Below are 17,497 nucleotides of genomic sequence, written 5' to 3' on the forward strand. Positions count from 1 at the left end.
CTGGGCCTATTTTTCCAACGAGAGTTTCAAAAACATTGGGAAAACAGGAAAGAAAAAGCAGTGTTTTTTTTAGTTTTTCAGTGGAAAAATAAGCCAATCCCCACCCCAAAGCTCACAAAAGCAACACCCCTCCCTTTGTAAATAGGACAAAAGCTTGCAGGGGCCTGAATGGATGCTAGCAGGAGAAAACCGAAATGTCTTTTAAAAACTCTGGCTGCAATGTCCACTTATTTCTCCACCCAAACATTTGCACGGATGTTTCTGCTGAAATTTCTTCCTTGATTTTATTTGAAACATAGATTTGGGAACAGAGTAGGGGGTCTGGCGCATTTTGAGGGGTCTCTCCACTTGGCTAAAAGATGCAGCTTCTTCCTGCTTCCCAGATGGATACCCCCCCCCCTTTTCTGTAGTTTTCAAGGATGGGGTCCAGCGATGGATGCTCAGAGAGGCGGGGGGGGGGGGAGTCGGGTCTAATCCCCTCTCCTCTTTCAAGAGGAGACAGGGCTGAAATGGGAGACCCCCACCTGTCAGGTTTTTCCCCAACTCCTGGCCAATTCCAGCTAACTTATTTATAAACAGTAATAAAAGCAGGAGAAGAGTCCCATAAATAAGGAAGTTTTCCCCCTGGCCTCTTTTGCGCACCTTCCTTATTTCCCGCGGGGTGGGGGGGAAGGAGGCACCCCAATTTCTACCTTGCCCCAAAGTCGCTTTTTGGACGTCTTGGGAAGCATCTCTTTTTCCCGCCCCCTCCCCAAGCCGAAGGCTAAAGAGAGGAGGGGGCTTTCCGCTCCCCTCCCACCGCCCAGCTCCCCCTTGGCCCCCCTTCTTGGCCCGTTGGCCAGAAGGCACGGCTGAAGGGACGACTAAGGCGGGAGGGGGCGGCCAGCCGCGAGCCCTCCCTTTCGGGCCCCCCCCCGGCCGCCGCTCCCTCCGCGCCCTCCCCAGCCGGGCGGCGCTCCCTCCGCGCTCCGCGGTCGATTGCTAAGGCTGGGCCGGGCAGCCGAGGGGGGGGGCGTCGGAGAAATGGCTCTTTTGCCCCGGGTGGGGCCGCTGCGCCCTTTGCCCCTCTTTTTGCAATTTTAAAAAAGTGGCCCCCGGTCTCTCTCGGCCCCATTCTTTCATCGCGCCGCCCCCCCCTCTGCAAAAGGGAAGGGAGGCGCGGAGAGCGGCGGCCCCCCCAGGCGAAGGAGGCGAAGCGGCCAAGCCGGGCGCTGCGAGGCCGCCAGGTGAGCGCCAGCCCGGGGAGCGAGGCGGGCCGGCCGCCCTTTCGGGGAGGGGGCGCCCCTCTTTCGGGGCGGGCTGCGCGGCTTCCCCCCTGGCCGTCGGGGGCGGAGGAAGCGGAGGAGGCGGAGGGCGGAGGTCGCTTCGCTCCGGGCAAGTTGGCGGCTCTTCCTCGCCAAAGCAGCGCCCCCCCCCCCAGGCTGGCCCGGCGGAGGGTGGGCGGTGGGCGAGGCGCCCCCGGCGCGGCCGGGAAAGCGGGCCCGAAGGAAAGCAGGGGGTCCCCGGCCCAGAAGGCTGCAGAGGCGCCGTCCGGCCTCCCCCACGAAGCCCCCTCCCCTCTCGGTCTTGGCGGGACCGTGAGGAGCCCCGGGCGCCCCCCCAGGCCCGGCCGGACCCCCTTTTCCGGCCCGGGCTGCGGCGGCGCGAGGGAGGCGGGCTGACCCCCGGGAGGGGGCGGGCCCTGAGGGCGCCTCCGCCCCCCCCCGCCCGCAGTGACTAATTTTCACGTGGGGGGCTGCGCTGCTCCGCCCCCCCCGCTCTTCCTTCCGCTTCCGAACCTTCCCCGGATCCGCCGCCGACCAGGTAAAAACCCGCCGGGCAGCAGCGGCGCCCCCCCCCCCCGCGGCTTTCTGAATGGGGGGGCTCCTCTCCCCCCTGCTCTTCCCCTCCCTCCCAAGCCCCCCCGCCGGGAGCGGAGGGGAGCGCCCGAGGAAAAGGGACTTCGCGGGGGAGGCGCTTTCCGGCCCGATGCGGGAGGGCGGCGGCCCTCCCCCCCTCGCCAGGCTGGGATCCCGCGGAGGGGATCTCTTGGGGATCGGAGGGGGATCTCATACCCTCCGCCCCCCCCGCCCCTTTGCACGGGCATCGCTGGGCGGCCGCGTCGCCGGGCCGGAATAAAGGAAGTTGGCCGCTCCCCCGTCGGTCCCGGCCGGGCTCCGAGCTCGGAAAACGGGCCGGGGCGGAGGCCGATTGCCGGGGTTCTGGCAGGGGGGGGCAGCAAAAGCTTCCCAGCGGCTGCTTTTCTCCTGGACAGAAGGAAAACTCTCCGAAATGGAATCTTTCTTTCTTTCTTTCTTTCTTTCTTTCTTTCTTTCTTTCTTTCTTTCTTTCTTTCTTTCTTTCTTTCTTTTCTTTCTTTCTTTCTTTCTTTCTTTCTTTCTTTCTCTTTCTTTCTTTCTTTCTTTCTTTCCTTTCTTTCTTTCTTTCTTTCTTTCTTTCTTTCTTTCTTTCTTTCTTTCTTTCTTTCTTTCTTTCTTTCTCCCTCTGTCTTTTTCTTACTTCCTCCCTTCTTTCCTCCCTCCTTTTCTCTCTCTCTCTCTCTCTCTCTCTCTCTCTCTCTCTCTCTCTCTTGTTTATCTCCTCTCCAGCCAGCCTTGCCCCCCCACCCCCCACCCTGCTGTGCTGGGTGAAATTCCCCTGCCCGCAATGGCTGGTAGTTCTCTCCCGTCTGCTGCTCCACCAGGCGAGCAAGTCCCCAGCCTCTGGCCTGAAATACACTGGGGTGAGGGGGGAGAAGAGGAGAGAAATGGAGCCCCCCTCTGCTCAAGTCACCTTTTACACCCTCCCTTTCCTGTGTGATCCTCCAGCCCCCTCCCCAACACACACAGCTCTCTCTCCGATCCAGGAAGTGCCCAGCTTTCCCAGCACCCACTTCTGCAAAAGGCTTGTTTTGTTTTGGGCAGAGGCCGTAGGTAGGGAAAATGCTTATTTGGCTGCTAATTACCCGGCTGTCCCTCCCTTCTCTCCCCTTGCCAGGAAGGCAGGCGCTGGGGGGGGCGCTGGAAGCCTCTCCCTCCCTCTCTACTACCGGTGGAAAACAAACATCCAGAGAGTCAGTTCAAACAACGCAGGGCTCCCCTCCTTCGCCAGGGTCTTCAAGCCTGGCATTGCAAGATTGCATGGGCAGGAACAAACCACCCTCCCAGATTTGGACACCCCCCCCCCACCTCAAATCAGCTCTTGCAGCTCAGGACTGACTGAGTTGTGTGAACCTATCAAACAAAAGTCCTGGGAAACTGGTTAGTTGCGGTGAAGTTTCACGGAGGCTGGAGAGGGCTTTGCTGGGATCTCCTGCTTGAGATAAAAACTTTCCAAGGGGGGTTGGAGGTTGGGAAGAGAGACAGGCTGTGACATCCTCTAATCCTGCATCCAGAAAGAGCCAACACACCCAGCAAGAAGCATGAGAATCACCCTTCAGTGCTTTAGCCTGGATTTTCTGTGGCAAATTGTAGGATAATCTCTTGGTGGGAATCGGGCAGAGGTCCATAAAAGAGGATTGGGAGGCTGTAATTTGTTTTCCAAGCTAGTCCTCTCTCTTTCGAAATTTCCACAAAAGTTTATACATTTTAGCAGTTCATCCTAACTGTTCGATTGTACTTTGCGTCCTGTCTGTCCCTCACTCTGGCTGGCCTTTTACTCCGTTTTGACCCTTTTTTGATAGCTGTAAATCAACAGCTGTCTCCTCCTATTATTAATGGCTCCTTTGATTGGATTTTAAATTCACCCTGATCATTTCCCAATAATTCTGGGTGCATCAACCGTTCGGCTTTGCCTGCTCTTTCCCTTATCTGATCTGCTTCTTGAGCCAGGAGCCACGAAGATATTTCTGGGCATAACCTGAGTTTATATTTCTATTCTCAATTTGGCAGGCCTAATTAAAATGATTTTTAAAGTCCACCTTAATTTCATCGGACCATAAAAATCTGGGCCACCAAAATAGACCTTCAAGCTTTTTTTTTTTTAAACTGGTGGTGATTCTAAGAATCGAACGCCTTGACGTACCTTTGATTTGACTCTTCCTTCGCTACCACTTTTTTGGGGATTAAAACCCACACCCTGGTTAGAGAGGGGCCACAGTTTGAGAACTCTGTATGCTCCAAAATCCTGGAGCCGGTAAATATACCCAGGCCTTTATCTCAGGCCCTTTAGTCCTGTTCCCAAATACCTAAAAATAGTTGGAACAAAGTACAGGGAAGAGCTGTTAGCGATGCCTTTGTTGCGAACCACAAATGCAAAAATTCAATGGCAGCATTATAACTTCGGAGACTATAACTGCTTCACTTGGTGTGCATCTCATGATTGATGTTGATTGCTTTGATCACTGAGTGTTCTTTCACGGTTTAGGATGGTTGTACTTAATGGTTATGACAACAATTTATGATTTTTGCTTTTATGTACATGGAGAGCTCATGCACAGGCGACAAATTCCTTGTGTAGAATTCCATTAAAGGACGAGACTGGAAAAGCCATTTGACGGGGATGGTATAAGGCGGGGGTCTGCAACCTTGACCACTTTAAGCATAGCTGGCTGAGGAATTCTGGGAGCTGAAGTCCACAACTCTTAACGTGGTCAAGGTTGCAGACCCCCGGTGCAAGGTCTCCTGCCTTGACAATGACAATTCTCCACGCAGCCAGCTCGCCACGGCCGACAACTCACTGTTATTACACTAATCACAAAGAATGGTGGGATAGAATCATTAAAGAAAGGATGCAAAAGAGGGACGGAATTGAAAGGTGACCGACAAAAAATTAACAATAGAATTGTTAAATTGTTCTGCAGTGAGTTGTCCCAGGGTGAGTTGGCTGTGGCATCCGATTCCCTATAGCGGGGGGTTGGACTAGAAGACCTCCGAGGTCCCTTCCAGTCCTGGGATTCTACGTTGAGAGGGTTCTCCTCCGTGGGCAGAGAGAGGCTTGTTTGTGGAAGTGACACCCGGATTCTTAGAGGCTGTGCCCTTTGCAAGGTGATCTGCAGGTCTTGTGAACTCCTGGCGTTTTGCAATCCTCCTTGGGAAAGAGGCTTTTTGTGCAAGGCTGGGTTATTTGCAACTGCCCGCCCCAACCAGGTGTCGGCTGAAGGGTTAGGTTACAATTCCCACATTTCTGTGGTTTCGCCTGGTTTGGGAAAGGCCAACCCACCCTGCATCGCTGTGGCCTTCGCACAGCCCACGAAGGTGGGCCATGGATCGCTTGCGTGCCGGCCTTGCGGAGGGTTGAGCAAATCTTGTGCAAATGGGGAAAGCGACAGATGTGATTGGGCCGGACAAGCTGTGTCGTGCCCGGGTCTTGTACGCAGTCAAGGGGAAGTTGAAAGTCCTGGAAGGGAAGTAAAACAAGGAAAGTTGGCTTGTTTCCTGATGGGCCCGAGAGAGGACCAGAATCAGAGGAGCCTCTTGACCCATGGATCTCTCCCTTGGGCATCCGGTCTTTAAACCTTGCCACTGGGCCTCCTCTTCCGATCTTCCCCTCGGGTTGCTTTTCATGTGGCAGGGAGTTCTGTAGTTCAGACTTACACCATGTGAGATTCTCTGTTTTGGGGGAGGGGGCTCTGTTGTGAATCCCCCATCCTTCAGGCTCGCTGGACGGGGCTGAGCTTAGACCAAGGGAAAACAAAACGATTTCTTCTGATCAGTGACCTGCCGCCATCTTCCTGCCCTTCTCCTTCCTGCTCTGGAGTAAGCGCCTATTTGATGCCGTGGCTCTGTCCACTGCCAGAGAGGCTCCCTGTTGTGCCTCTGGGTGAGTCCCTGTTCTGGGAGAGAGGGTCTGTCCCGGCCCCCTGATCCAGAGGATTGACCGGCGGCGTCTGTTAAATAAATAACTGCCTTTCTTCTCCTGGACGCAATTCCAGCGTCTGGTTTTCACCTATCCTGAACTTGGACAACTGCCTAGAAATTTAAGACGTTGGGGGCAGAGACTCCCTTCTGGTTGCCTTCAGTGGGGTTTGCAAAGAGCCAGGACTGTCCTGGCTTAACTCACCTCTGCAGACTCTCTCCTCTGGATGGTGGTTCCAGCCGAGCTCCTTTCAACCCTGCCCAGCTCCCTGGAAACCTCACAAGCGGAGCGGCCTGCTCCCGGCAATTGCTCAAGCCATGCCCAAGCCACAGAGGGGGTGGCTGGGGTGGGAAGCCTCTGCCCTCCTCTGACTTGGAGGGAGTGTGCGATTGAATCAGGCAGCCGTTTGTTGTGATGCTCGCAGCAGAGGCCGGAGTCCGGGCGGGGGGGCGCTCCCTTGGCGGAGCCCTGACCAGCTGATTTGCAAGCAGGGCGAGGATCCTGACGCCCACAGCCTGTCGGGTGCTGGGACAGCCGGTATTCAAGTCGGCGTCTAGGCGCAGCAGGGCTGCCCTGCGTGCTGCGTTTCCTGGCCGGATCCAGGCGTGGAGCAAAATTCAGATCGAGGTGAGAAAGGCTTGAGAAGGGAAAACAAGGGGGTGTTTTTCTTCTTGTTTCCGCCCCCAGTTGGCATGTAGCCCCATTTAACCAGGCCAGGCTGCGGGGAGGGGTCCCAGCTTGGAGCTCTGCACTCCCCCAATAGAGAAACTGCGTTGAGCAAGGGGCTGGACTGGAAGACCTCTGAGGTCCCTTCCACCGCTGGGATTTCCGTGTTTGTCTCGCTGCTGGATCTCTTTGCGTGGAGACCCGGGGTTGGCCACCCCTGGAACTCAGATGCTTGATCTGCTCCGGGGAACCCGAAAAACCTGGCCTGCCACTGCCAAGGATTGGGAACCATGATGGTTTTGGAATCTGGTGGAAAAGGAAGCCCGTTCCCTCTAGGGGGCGCTCTGCTGCACTCTCCTTTCAACTAAGAGAGGAAACCTTTTTAAAACAACAATCAGCGCAAAGCTTTGTTTGTTTGTTTGTTTTGGAATATATATTTTTATTTTATTGAAATCGTCCACAACTACATCATAACAATCCATCGCAGTGCTTATTAAAATTCTTTTTAAAAAATACAAAACATAATAATAAACATAGTGCAAAGCTTTGTTTGGAAGATGGGTGTCTTTCTTGCTTTTTCTGGTTGTAAATGATAGTTTTTGTAGTCTTAACGCTCCAGAAGTGCGCTAAGAGTGAGAGAAGATAGTTTGAAAAAAGGGGTTTTCCTCTCTCTTCCAGGAGGCCGGAGGGGATTGGCGAACCATGTTGGTGTCTGTTCCTGTTTTTTTCTTCTTTCCTTCCTGACCTGCTCCAAGGACGCGGAAGGACACTTGTGGTTTTGGGCTGGGTTGTTTAAGTGGGGCCGACCCCCCCTCACCTGCCCCAACGTTTGGGAAGAAAAAGCCGACAGAGTTTTGCCTTCCTCTGTGCCTCCCACATAATTTTCTAAACAAGTTTGTTTTTCTTTTGGCCCCGGGATGGTTGAAAATGGGTTGTTATGTTGTAAGTTTGTTTCCAGCGCACAGGAGTGGTCTCAACAAAAAGGCATTGTTTGCACCCTGGTTGGTGCCTGAAAGTTTTTGCAAGGAACAGAACCTTCCATGAATTTATATGTTCGTTGCCTTTTATTTTTTTTTTTGCTTCCCTTCCTCTCCTTTTATTTGCAAACTCGCTGGTTTCTTGGTGACAGTTTCAAGCGCCGGGACTCTTAAAGCAGGGCCAAGACTGTTTTATGTGTGTCCAAGAAGCTGCAGGCAGGTTTTTCCAGTAGCAGAAAGTCCCAAAGGCAAGGAGTCACACCTAGCTGGCTAAGGCTTCAGCGATCAATTTTGAGTCGATGAATATTTTCACATCGGTTAATTTTCAGGATGTGACTGCTGGGGGATAAAATCATCTCTGGGAGGTCTAGCCAAAGAAAGGTCTTGCGGAGTGGAATGTATCCCCATCGGATGACGGTTTTAAAGGTTGCCAAAATGAAAGGTTAGCAAGTTTGAATAGTAGCAGCCGAAATTTTTTACAAAAATTTAAAACGGTCTGACCAGTTTCTTAAAAAAAATGAGTTTCTTTTTTTCATTATCTTTGGTCCCTTCATTTCCACCAGTTTGGCCTTTCCTTATCTGTCCACATAAGGACTAGGAACTTATCTCTTACTGCCAAAATGCTCAGGAGCGTTTTGACACGTCTTCCGTTAAACTGTAGTTTGCTTGTCCCTTTTTTATGGAATGTTTCTGTAAGCTGTGAGTCACTCTGGAATCAGCCAGCACAAAATGGAAAATATATGTATATGTACAAATAAATAAATATTGTGGAGCCCTTGGTGTCTCTGGGCTGGGCTGTTTGCAGATGTTTCATTACCCAGCAGGATCCGCATCCATGTCAGAATTGGAATAAATATTCTTCAGCAAGACCGTGGCTCTTGGTTTTAGGCCTGCTTTGAGAATATGACGACAGTAATATATATAGCTTGCCTCTTATCAAAAACCAGATTGACCTGGAACAGCTCTGGAATTTGATCTCCAGAGTTTGCATTGCAGCTTATAAGTTGGGAGATCCTGGTTTGGTGGTGGTTAGTGGGGAGGCAACCCACAAGCACACGCTGCTTTCAGAACACACTTTCAGCCTGGCAGGCTGAGGGTGGCCATCCAGGTTGCCGAAAAGGAGGAAAGCGAATGAAGGTTGAAAACCAAACGTCTTTATTGTTTCTTTCCTTAAGAGTTCCTAAACCAAGATTCCCGCTTAAGAATACGAGTTCCTTTAAGCTCTGTGTGTGTCCGTCCAAACACCTCACTCCCATAGGCTGTGGCAAGTGGCATCCGAACAATAGCCGATGAATAAAAGGATTGTGTTGTTGGCACAATCACACATTGTACGGATTGTTATTCATGCAGGCCACGCCGCTCACCCAGAGCGGAGATTGTGATGCTGTTTGAGGTGCCCAAATCCCGCAATTTATGTTTACGCCCCCATCAGTCAATTTTGCTTTTCCTTCTTTCCATCCTCTGAGCTCCCAATTGGGTGGATAATCCATTTTTTTTTAATTTCCTGTCTTTCAAGTGACTTGAAACTGTCTTTCCTTTGACAGTAAGGAAGGGGGGGGGGACTTTGCACCTCAAGGGCCCCAAACGCCAGCTGAAACAGACCTTTAAATTCCTTTTTCAGCTTTGCACATCTTCGGTTTGATTTTAAAAGCTTACCAATGCAACCACTTTGCTGGAATAGGCCGTGAGTCTATTTGCCTGACTTCCCCTCTAATACGGAGATCAGGCAGTGCTCTGGAATGATGGATGGATGGGTGCTTGTTCTTCCATTTTCGATTTTCCAGTTTCAAACACCTGCCTCCTTTTTCACAAATGTGCCTTTTTCTGTTTTTTATTTTCTTTTAGGTTTTTTTACTGCCTCCCGTGTGGTTTTATGGCTTTAACCCGAGCTCTTTCTCTCTCCCCACTAAACAGATTGGGGTGAAAATAAAATAACTTTTAAAAAGGCTTTGTCCCCTTTCAGCCTACAGCAGTCGGCAGGTGTGCAAATGCTGCTTTGAGTGCTGGGTTCGATTTGCCGGCTGAAAGGTTTTTATTGACTAATCTGATGCAAGGTGGCAATGCAAAATTTGCAATGAGCTAATTTTTTTTTACAAAAGGTTGAGGTTGGTGCCGGCCCTCTGCTCTCCGGGGGGGGGGGGAAACTCAGCCAGGCGGTCATCTTCCTCCACCTGCATCCGGCTGGAGCAGAGTCCATCTCCCAAACCTTTGTCCCTCACGTGGAAGGAAGGCTGCGTTTGGCAATCGTGTCTGGATAAAGCTGCCAGGACAAGCCTGTCATCTGCTCCCCTCCCCAGCCACCCAGAGGGCGCTCTGCATCTCCTGGTGGTCCCCTTTCCAGGACAAACTAGCCTCGGAGAGTCTCCTGCCAGGGGGAAGCTGGATTTGGAGCAGAATTTGGCGGCTTCTGTTTGAAGAGGACCCCCCCCCCCGGCTCACTGCACTCTCTTAGTGGTCTCCTGTCTGGGCACCCGTCAGACCGATGGGATTTTAACTTATTTTGGCAGTCTTTGGATTCGCTTTTGAAGAAAGGAGATAAAATTAAGCCAACTGGGTGCTTATGGAAGAGCCGAAAGGGGAAATTGTTGAAAAAGAAGGTGGTCGGAAGACAGCTATATTTTGACTCGCTTTGTAGTGGAATAACAGGATAGACACCTAATAGAAACTTGGTTTGTTTGTTTTTTTTCTTCTTCCCTGGCTTTGATACATTTTGAAAAGCATGTTCAGCTGTGGGACCTTTGTTAACATGCCAGGAGATGCAACATGTAGCTGGAAAGCATCAATAAACGGATGAAACGTAGTATCCAGGACAGCCGAGGTGAGAGGGTGGCTGGGGCCTGCGTGCCCCTCCATTTTAGAGGCTAATCTGGATTTTAATGGAAGGTGAAACGAATTGGAGGCCGTCTCGAACTTGGCGCGAGTCAGGAGAGTGCGTGGAGGCAGCGGTGAATTGCCCAGGCCTTAATTCTGAACCGGGGGGTGGGGGGGATATCTTGGTGGTCTCCCATCTGGGAATTGGCAAGGGGATTGAAGGGTTCTCTCCCTCCCTCCCTCCCCTTCCCCACGGCTTCTCTCCCATCTGCAGGATGTTTCAGACCTTGTACAACTACTTCTGGTGGGACCGGCTTTGGTTGCCGGCCAACCTGACCTGGGATGACGTCCAGGGCCTGGATGACCAAGTCTACAGCAAAGCTGCTCATCTCTACTACACCATTCCTCTGAGCCTCATCTTCCTCATCGTCAGGCACTTCTTCGAAATGTGAGTAGCCCTGGACCACGCAGGAGAAAGATGGCAAATTTCTTTTCCTTCCTTCATCTCTCTTTCTTTTTTCTTTCCTTCCTTCCTTCCTTTTCTTTCTCTCTCCTTCCTTCCTTCCTTCCTTCCTTCCTTCCTTCCTTTTCTTTCTCTCTCTCTCTCCTTCCTTCCTTGTATTTTTTTTTCAGTCTCTTTTCCTTTCTCCTTCAGCTACATTGCCACTCCCCTGGCTGGGCTCCTGAACATCAAAGAAAAAACCCGATTAAAAGCCACTCCAAATCCGGTGCTAGAGAAGTTCTACTCCACGTCCTGCAAACATCCCAAACAGGTGAGGGGGGGGGGCAAGCCCTGGCAGGGAAGCGCTCCCAGCTGCAGAAATGGAGCCTGAAGGAGGAGACCCACTTCCAGGGCCTGAAGGGGAAGTTGCCAGAATTGTCGCCCGCCTGCACAACCTCCCACGCAACTGACTTCTCCGAGTCTTCTTTCTCCCGGCAGGCGGCTGTCGAGGCGCTGTCTAAAAAAAGTGGCTACACCCCGCGGCAGGTGGAGCGCTGGTTCCGGCGACGACGAAACCAGGATCGTCCCAGTTTGCTCAAGAAATTCCGGGAGGCCAGGTAGCCCCTGCGCCCCCAACAGCCCTTAGCCCTCTCCCCTTAATTTCCTTGTGAGTTACACAATGAGAATAGAGAAGTTCTGTTCTAAAGCCTCTGGGTGGGGTCGGCTACTGCGGCCTGTGGGCCAAACCTTCACGCATCCGACCTGATTTTATGACTTTTTTTGTGGCAGTCGCTAAGTGAACACCAGGGGTGTTAAGCAAATCAGTTGTTTGCTATGAGCGGATTAAATGCCATTTTTTTGGCAAAGATGTCATCAATCAGTCAGGTCCCCTACTGGCACTCTGCACATGGCCTGGGGCAGTCTTGACGCACTTGGTGCATTTTTAAAGACAGAATCTGCTCAGAGAGAAAAACGACAGCCCAACCACAACCCCGCTTTGTGCTTCGTTTTTTTCAGTTGGAGATTCACGTTTTACTTCATTGCTTTCGTGGCTGGCATGGCCGTCATAGTGGATGTGAGTACAGAGTCCGACAGGCTTAAAACATCTTCCTTGATTTATCACTCTTCATAATTCCCTGGTTCCTTCCTTCTAATGGGCTTGTCTCTTTGTGTGTCTCTGTGTGTCTGTGTGTTGCAGAAACCTTGGTTTTACAACCTCGAAGAAGTTTGGGACGGCTACCCCAATCAGGTGAGGACGTTTTTCAGCAAGAATTTCCTCTGAAAACATTCCGTGCATTTTTAAGGATAAAAGCATAAACCCAAGTCGGGGAAAATCGACATTGCAAAGAAAGGAAGAGCTAAATTCTTCTTCCCGTATTTGTAGCCCTGTCAAAATCTGGAGGATTTTGCACCCGGGACCAAAAAGAGGGACATTCTTATGGAGCATATTATTTTGGGATATTTTCCCCCCCTTTGGAGTTACGAAGAAGAACAAAACTCACGTCTTTCTGGAAGACGCAATATTTATATAAATGCAGATGCAGGTCATCCTCAGCGATTCAGATAAATGCAGCGAGTCCTTGATTTCACAACAGTTCATTTAGGGACCGTTCAAAGTTGCAAAGGCACTGAAAAAGCGAGTTAGGACCGTTTCTCACACCTACGACCGTCACAGCATCCCCAGGGGTCACGTGACGCTGGGCAACTGGCTCGTATTTATGACGGTTGCAACGTCCCGGGGGGGGGGGGTCACGTGATCCCCTTTTGCGAACTTCTGCCCAACCAAGTCAATGGGGAAAGCCGGATTCACTTAACAACCACGTTACTGGACAACAGTAGCAAAAAGGTCATAAAATGAGGTAAAAACTCACTTAACAACTGTCTCGCTTAGCAACGTAAATGTTGGGCTCAGTTGTGATCATAAGTTGAGGACTTCCTGAATGCATGCCAGGTCCCAGCTTGATTTAAAAGAAAAAAACAACAGGGCTTGTAAATGCAGTTTCTGGCTGGGCTCACTGTTTTAATCTGCCTTTTCTGCCCCAGCCCTTGCTTCCTTCCCAGTACTGGTACTACATGACCGAGCTGTCGTTTTACTTGTCGCTCTTGTTCAGTGTCGCCTCAGACGTGAAGCGGAAGGTGAGCTGGCCAGGGGGGGACGGGGGGGGGAGCCTTGCAGGGTGGAAAAACGGGCTTTAGGGGTCAAAAAGAGAGATTTTACCTCCGGAAGTCTCGTTAACAAAGGTGGTGGAAGTGCAGGTTGGGATCCTGAGTTCGGGTTGAGCCCCTGCTGATGCCTTCTGAGCAGAAGAGATGGTTTCCTAGAGGGCAGGAAGAGGGGATTCTCCCCCTCCCTCCCCCAAAGAACCTCTTCCCAGTTCTCCCCCCCCCGGTCGGGTCGGGGGTCTCCCCTTCCTTTTCCATCTCCTCCTTTCCTTCCGTTTGGGGACAGGATTTCAAGGAGCAGGTGATCCATCACGTCGCCACCATCGTCTTGCTGAGCTTCTCCTGGTTCACCAACTATATCCGGGCCGGGACCCTCATCATGGCCCTGCACGACGCCTCCGACTACCTGCTGGAGGTGAGAGAGGAAGCCAGGAGGGTATCCCCGGAGCCTCGCATCAGCTCCTCCACCTTCTCCTCCCCTTCCTTCCTCCCTTCTCTCCCTCCGTCCCTCTCCTTTTCTTTCTTTTCCTTTCTCTCCCTCCCTCCCTCCCTCTTTCATCTTCTTCCCTCACGCCTTCCATTTCCTTCCTTATCTTCCTTCCCTCCCTCCCCAAGGACCCCCTTATATCTCTTTGTTTACAACAGGAGTAAAAAGGTAAAGGTAAAGGTTCCCCCACACACGCATGCTAGTCGTTTCCGACTCTAGGGGCCGGTGCTCATCTCCTTTTCCAAGCTTGTCCGAGGACGTCTCCGTGGTCATGTGGCCGGCATGACTAGACGCCAAAGGCGCACGGAACGCCGTTACCTTCCCACCGGAGTGGTCCCTATTTTTCTACTAGCGTTTTTACGTGCTTTCGAACTGCTAGGTTGGCAGAAGCTGGGACGCGTAACGGGCGCTCACTCTGCTACGCGGCACTCGGGATTCGACCCGCCAAACTGCCGACCTTCTGATCGACAAGCTCAGCGTCCTAACCCACTGAGCCACCGCTTCCCTACAACAGGAGTAGAACCGCATAAAAGAAATTAAAAGTGCCAATCTGTCCCTTTTTCCCCCTGCTTTGCAGTCAGCCAAGATGTTCAACTACGCCCGCTGGAAGAACACCTGCAACAATATCTTCATCGTCTTTGCGGTCATCTTCATCATCACCCGTTTGATCATTCTTCCTTTCTGGTGAGCTTTTCGTGGGGCCCTTCGGGGGAGGGGGGGACGAAAGGGCACCGATTCAAAAATAAAGGAAAACTTTACGAATTGACAGATAAGGCGTTGAAATTAAAATGATATATAGAAAATTGAATATAGGATCTTTTATTTTTGGCAGAACATGATCCGTTTTGGAATTCACTTTCTCGATAAATGTGTTTTATCCCATTTGGAAATATTTCATCTGTTAGGTTAGATTAGTAAATAGTATGGTTCCCTTTTTTAATAAGTCTTATTAAAAATTACAGAGGTAAAGCTGTACTGATTACAAACTGCGTTAAGCCGTAAACAAATCCAGTTTGGGCATTGAGTTACATGTGAAACTCATCCTACTTTTAACATTTTTAATTCTCCCTCTGAAACGGGGGTGGCCTTTATCAAAAGTTGCCTTTGCAGAAGTTGGGAGAGTTTCACTCGTTAAAACTCTCCCTGTGCATCCTCTTTGCAGAGATTAAAGAAAGGGGAGACGCTTTAAAATATGAATATTTAAAATATTAATCCTTTCTCTGGTTCCTCCCCAAGGATTCTGCACTGCACCATGATCTCTCCTTTAAAGATTTACGCTCCGTTTTTTGGCTACTACTTCTTCAACGGCATGATGGTGATCCTCCAATGCCTCCACATATTTTGGGCCTACCTTATCATTCGCATGGCTCAGCGATTCATAACTGGAAAGGTGAGAAGGAATTTTCTTAAATTTACCTAATGCTCTGAAAAGCTTGGAGGCGGAAAGAGGGCAAACCTGGTGCAAAATTTGGAAAGGGCTTCCCCCCCCCCCTCCCGCAAAAAAAAAAAAAAAACCACACGGAAGGAGAGGACTTTGGTGCTAAAAAGGAACGGCAGATGTCTTTAAGAACAATCGGATCCTCAATCTCGAACATGTCGTTCATGAGGACTAGAAATTTAATTCTCGTCCTCGAATCTATCAATCGGTCATATTTGACGTTTCATTCTTAAAATGTGGTTTGTTGGCAAGCTTGATCACCTTGGGCTTCTCTGGTTTTATAAGAGCTTTGAACGCTACATTTTTTTAAGAAAATAAAAAATAAAGTCAGCAGAAAATGCCTGGGGCCACCTCAGCTTTTGAGGAGAGCGGGTGGCCCCAAATTAGCATCTTTGGTGACTATCAAATGCTATTAAAAGCCTCACGAGAGGCTGAAACGGGGGGCAGAAATGTGCTATTTCTCGAGCGGGGAAGGCTGGCCATCCATTCCCAACATCGGTTATTAAAACGCATAAGACTCTCGTCTTTCCTTTCGCTTCTCCCCGCAGATTGTGGAGGACGAACGAAGCGACCGAGACGAAACAGATTACTCCGTGGAGGAGGAAGAAAAAGCTGTTGCTGCGGGCGCCGTGCCCGGCATGGGAACCAAAAACGGCCCTCTCTCCAACGGGCACATCTTGAACAATAACCGCCAGAAAGTAGAGTAATTCCCCACCGGCTACGTTTTTTCCCACAGGCCCCCCCCCTCTCTGGCCCCAGCTCGTCCCGAGTCCGAGACTTGGAGGGTGTTTCGTTTCGTGGCCAAGCCAAAAATTGGAGGAAAGACGGCTTAAATTCCGGCACGAGGGTCCTCGGCCTACGATGATCCGGAACAATTCACCCCATTTTTCCCTGTCACTTTTGGGGGCATGGCGTGCTCCTACCACCTGCTAATCTGATTCAGAAGGAATCGTTTCCCCTCGGAAGTCGTCCCCCACGAGACCCCCCCCCCTTCTCCTCCTGTTTGCTGCCCCAAATTTCACCAAACTGCCTTAAAAATCACATCGGGGAAGCCAAGATGAACGTCAGTCCTTCCCTCTCGTATATTCCCCCCTTTTCCTCCCCACTTCCTGAACCCCCAAATACAAACAAACCCCTAAAGAAGGGCAGGAAGGGGGGGAAGGCGGCCTCGCTCGCCATCACGGTGATGCCCGCAGCTGCCAGATTTGCACCCATCAAGATGCACCCGAAGTGGAAAGACACCCCCTTCCAAAGTGGAAAGTTTGTCGAAGTTGCCAGTCCTGATGGAGAATTATTCCCTGTGCCAAAAAGGCCAGTGGGTCAGAAAAAGGGGTATTTTTTGATATATATTTGCCTCTCCTGGAGCGAAGCGACATCGGCTGAGAATCTGTGCTGTGCCCATCTGGTTTCTCAGGAGGAGCCTGGGTATTTTTTTTTTGAGGGGGTGGGTGGAAAATGGGCGCTCGGCTACTTTTCCTGCCCTTGTGCACCTTGTCCTGATTGGATTTATTCTGTCCCTTGGATGCTGCAAAATTTGGGGAGGTGGGTTTGGTGTCTCGAGCCAAAATAGGAATTCATGTTTTGGTCTCGCACACGTGGGGTGAGAAGGGAAGACCCCCCCCGCCTGCCTTAATTTTCTTTCTCTGCCAACGTCTTTCGCTTTATATCCTATAAGCCATGTTTCCCCCTTTGGGGGGTGGGGTTTGAGGGTGGGTGGGGGAGAATCCAGCTTTGTCAGCTGCACCAAACCTAAACTGGGGCCAGTTCCTGTCCCCAAGATCACTCTTGCACATGGTTTTTGTAGTTGCCAAGAGCAGAAGTGTTGGAGAAGCTACTGCCTTAAACGTGGGGAAGGGGTGGGTTGGGAAGGGGTCTGAAGAGCTGGATAGAGAGGTGGACAGCAGGTACACCTTTTTTGGGGGGGGTGGCTAAATTCAACAGCCTTGGGTGTTGCAAGTGCGGGTTTTTGTTTCTGCAAAATGTTAAGTTTTTCTCCCTGCGTCCACAATGTCCCCCCCCCTCTCTTGGTCCTCCTGGGATGGGAATCCCACCTCCCCTCTTCCCTTCTTTTTCCCACCCTGACTTTTCAAAGCAAAAAGGTACCGTGAACTCCAGAGATCTTAATTAATGTTTAATTTATTAGGTAGGTTTTTCAACTATAGCCCAGTGGAAAAATGCAAAAGGAAATTATGACGTGGATTTCAGGCTGGTCTCAGAATGGAGGAAAGGGATTCTGGCCCAGTTGATCAGCTGAAATGGCAGTATTTTTTTGGGGGGGTGGTGTTAATTTGGGGTGTGGGAGGGACACAAAAGGACAACTCATTATCTTCAGACCAAAATATGTGGTTCTTTTTTTAAAAAAGAAAGTTTAATTATATTAAAACTGCAATTAAACTAATAAACTTAAAAAAAAAATAACCTTGACGTTTATATTGTTATTCCTGGAGGAGGTTGAAAAATAAGTGGGATTATTGTTTTATTTGTTAAATTTATAGGCCACCTGTCTCAGGATCAAGCGATTGTTTTTCCATCGGCTTCCCCCCCCCTTTATTTTTCTCTCTCTCTCCCTCTTTCTTAAATGTGTTTTGCCTTCTAAGGCCCTGGGGATAACCTCTGCGCTTGTTTTGGAAAATAAGGACTCTGCTTTGGAAAATGTTTAAGGCGTTTGCTAGAAGAGGACCGTGCACAGCGTCAGCTTGTTTGATGCTGGTTTGCGGTTGACATAAGAGGAGTTTTGC

At 50.7% G+C, this 17,497-nt stretch overlaps 1 protein-coding gene and 1 long non-coding RNA gene across 5 annotated transcripts; one reads left to right on the top strand and one right to left on the bottom strand.

Annotated features, from left to right (window-relative positions):
• The first annotated feature begins 978 nt into the window (after positions 1 to 978).
• On the top strand, positions 979 to 16,805 carry CERS2 (ceramide synthase 2). Of its 4 annotated transcripts, none has more exons than XM_083374317.1 (11): positions 979 to 1,226; positions 10,504 to 10,677; positions 10,885 to 11,002; positions 11,170 to 11,288; positions 11,689 to 11,746; positions 11,870 to 11,920; positions 12,715 to 12,807; positions 13,121 to 13,249; positions 13,899 to 14,005; positions 14,558 to 14,711; positions 15,308 to 16,805. In XM_083374317.1, exons 2-11 carry the CDS (start codon positions 10,505 to 10,507, stop codon positions 15,464 to 15,466), a joined length of 1,161 nt encoding a protein of 386 aa, XP_083230443.1. In that variant the 5' UTR covers positions 979 to 1,226; position 10,504; the 3' UTR covers positions 15,467 to 16,805. The 4 variants fall into 4 exon arrangements, with proteins under 4 accessions (XP_083230443.1, XP_083230441.1, XP_083230442.1 ...); XM_083374315.1 differs by lacking the exon at positions 979 to 1,226 and adding an exon at positions 1,719 to 1,803; XM_083374316.1 differs by lacking the exon at positions 979 to 1,226 and adding an exon at positions 6,586 to 10,236.
• On the bottom strand, positions 10,838 to 13,016 carry LOC310647241. Its single transcript, XR_014493849.1, has 4 exons — positions 12,890 to 13,016; positions 12,543 to 12,629; positions 12,174 to 12,299; positions 10,838 to 10,912 (listed from the first exon to the last, which is right to left on the bottom strand). It is a non-coding gene; the product is annotated as an uncharacterized lncRNA (long non-coding RNA).
• Positions 16,806 to 17,497: the final 692 nt, after the last annotated feature.

The sequence above is a fragment of the Vipera ursinii genome (genome assembly GCF_947247035.1).
Source record: "Vipera ursinii genome assembly, chromosome: 15".
Lineage (NCBI taxonomy): Eukaryota > Metazoa > Chordata > Lepidosauria > Squamata > Viperidae > Vipera > Vipera ursinii.

Coding starts and splice junctions, on each gene's coding strand:
- CERS2 (XM_083374314.1), top strand. CDS start 10,295: ATGGAAGGTGAAACGAATTGGAGGCCGTCTCGAACTTGGCGCGAGTCA. Junction 11,289..11,688: donor AAGAAATTCCGGGAGGCCAG/GTAGCCCCTGCG, acceptor CGTTTTTTTCAG/TTGGAGATTCACGTTTTACT. Junction 14,006..14,557: donor TTGATCATTCTTCCTTTCTG/GTGAGCTTTTCG, acceptor TTCCTCCCCAAG/GATTCTGCACTGCACCATGA.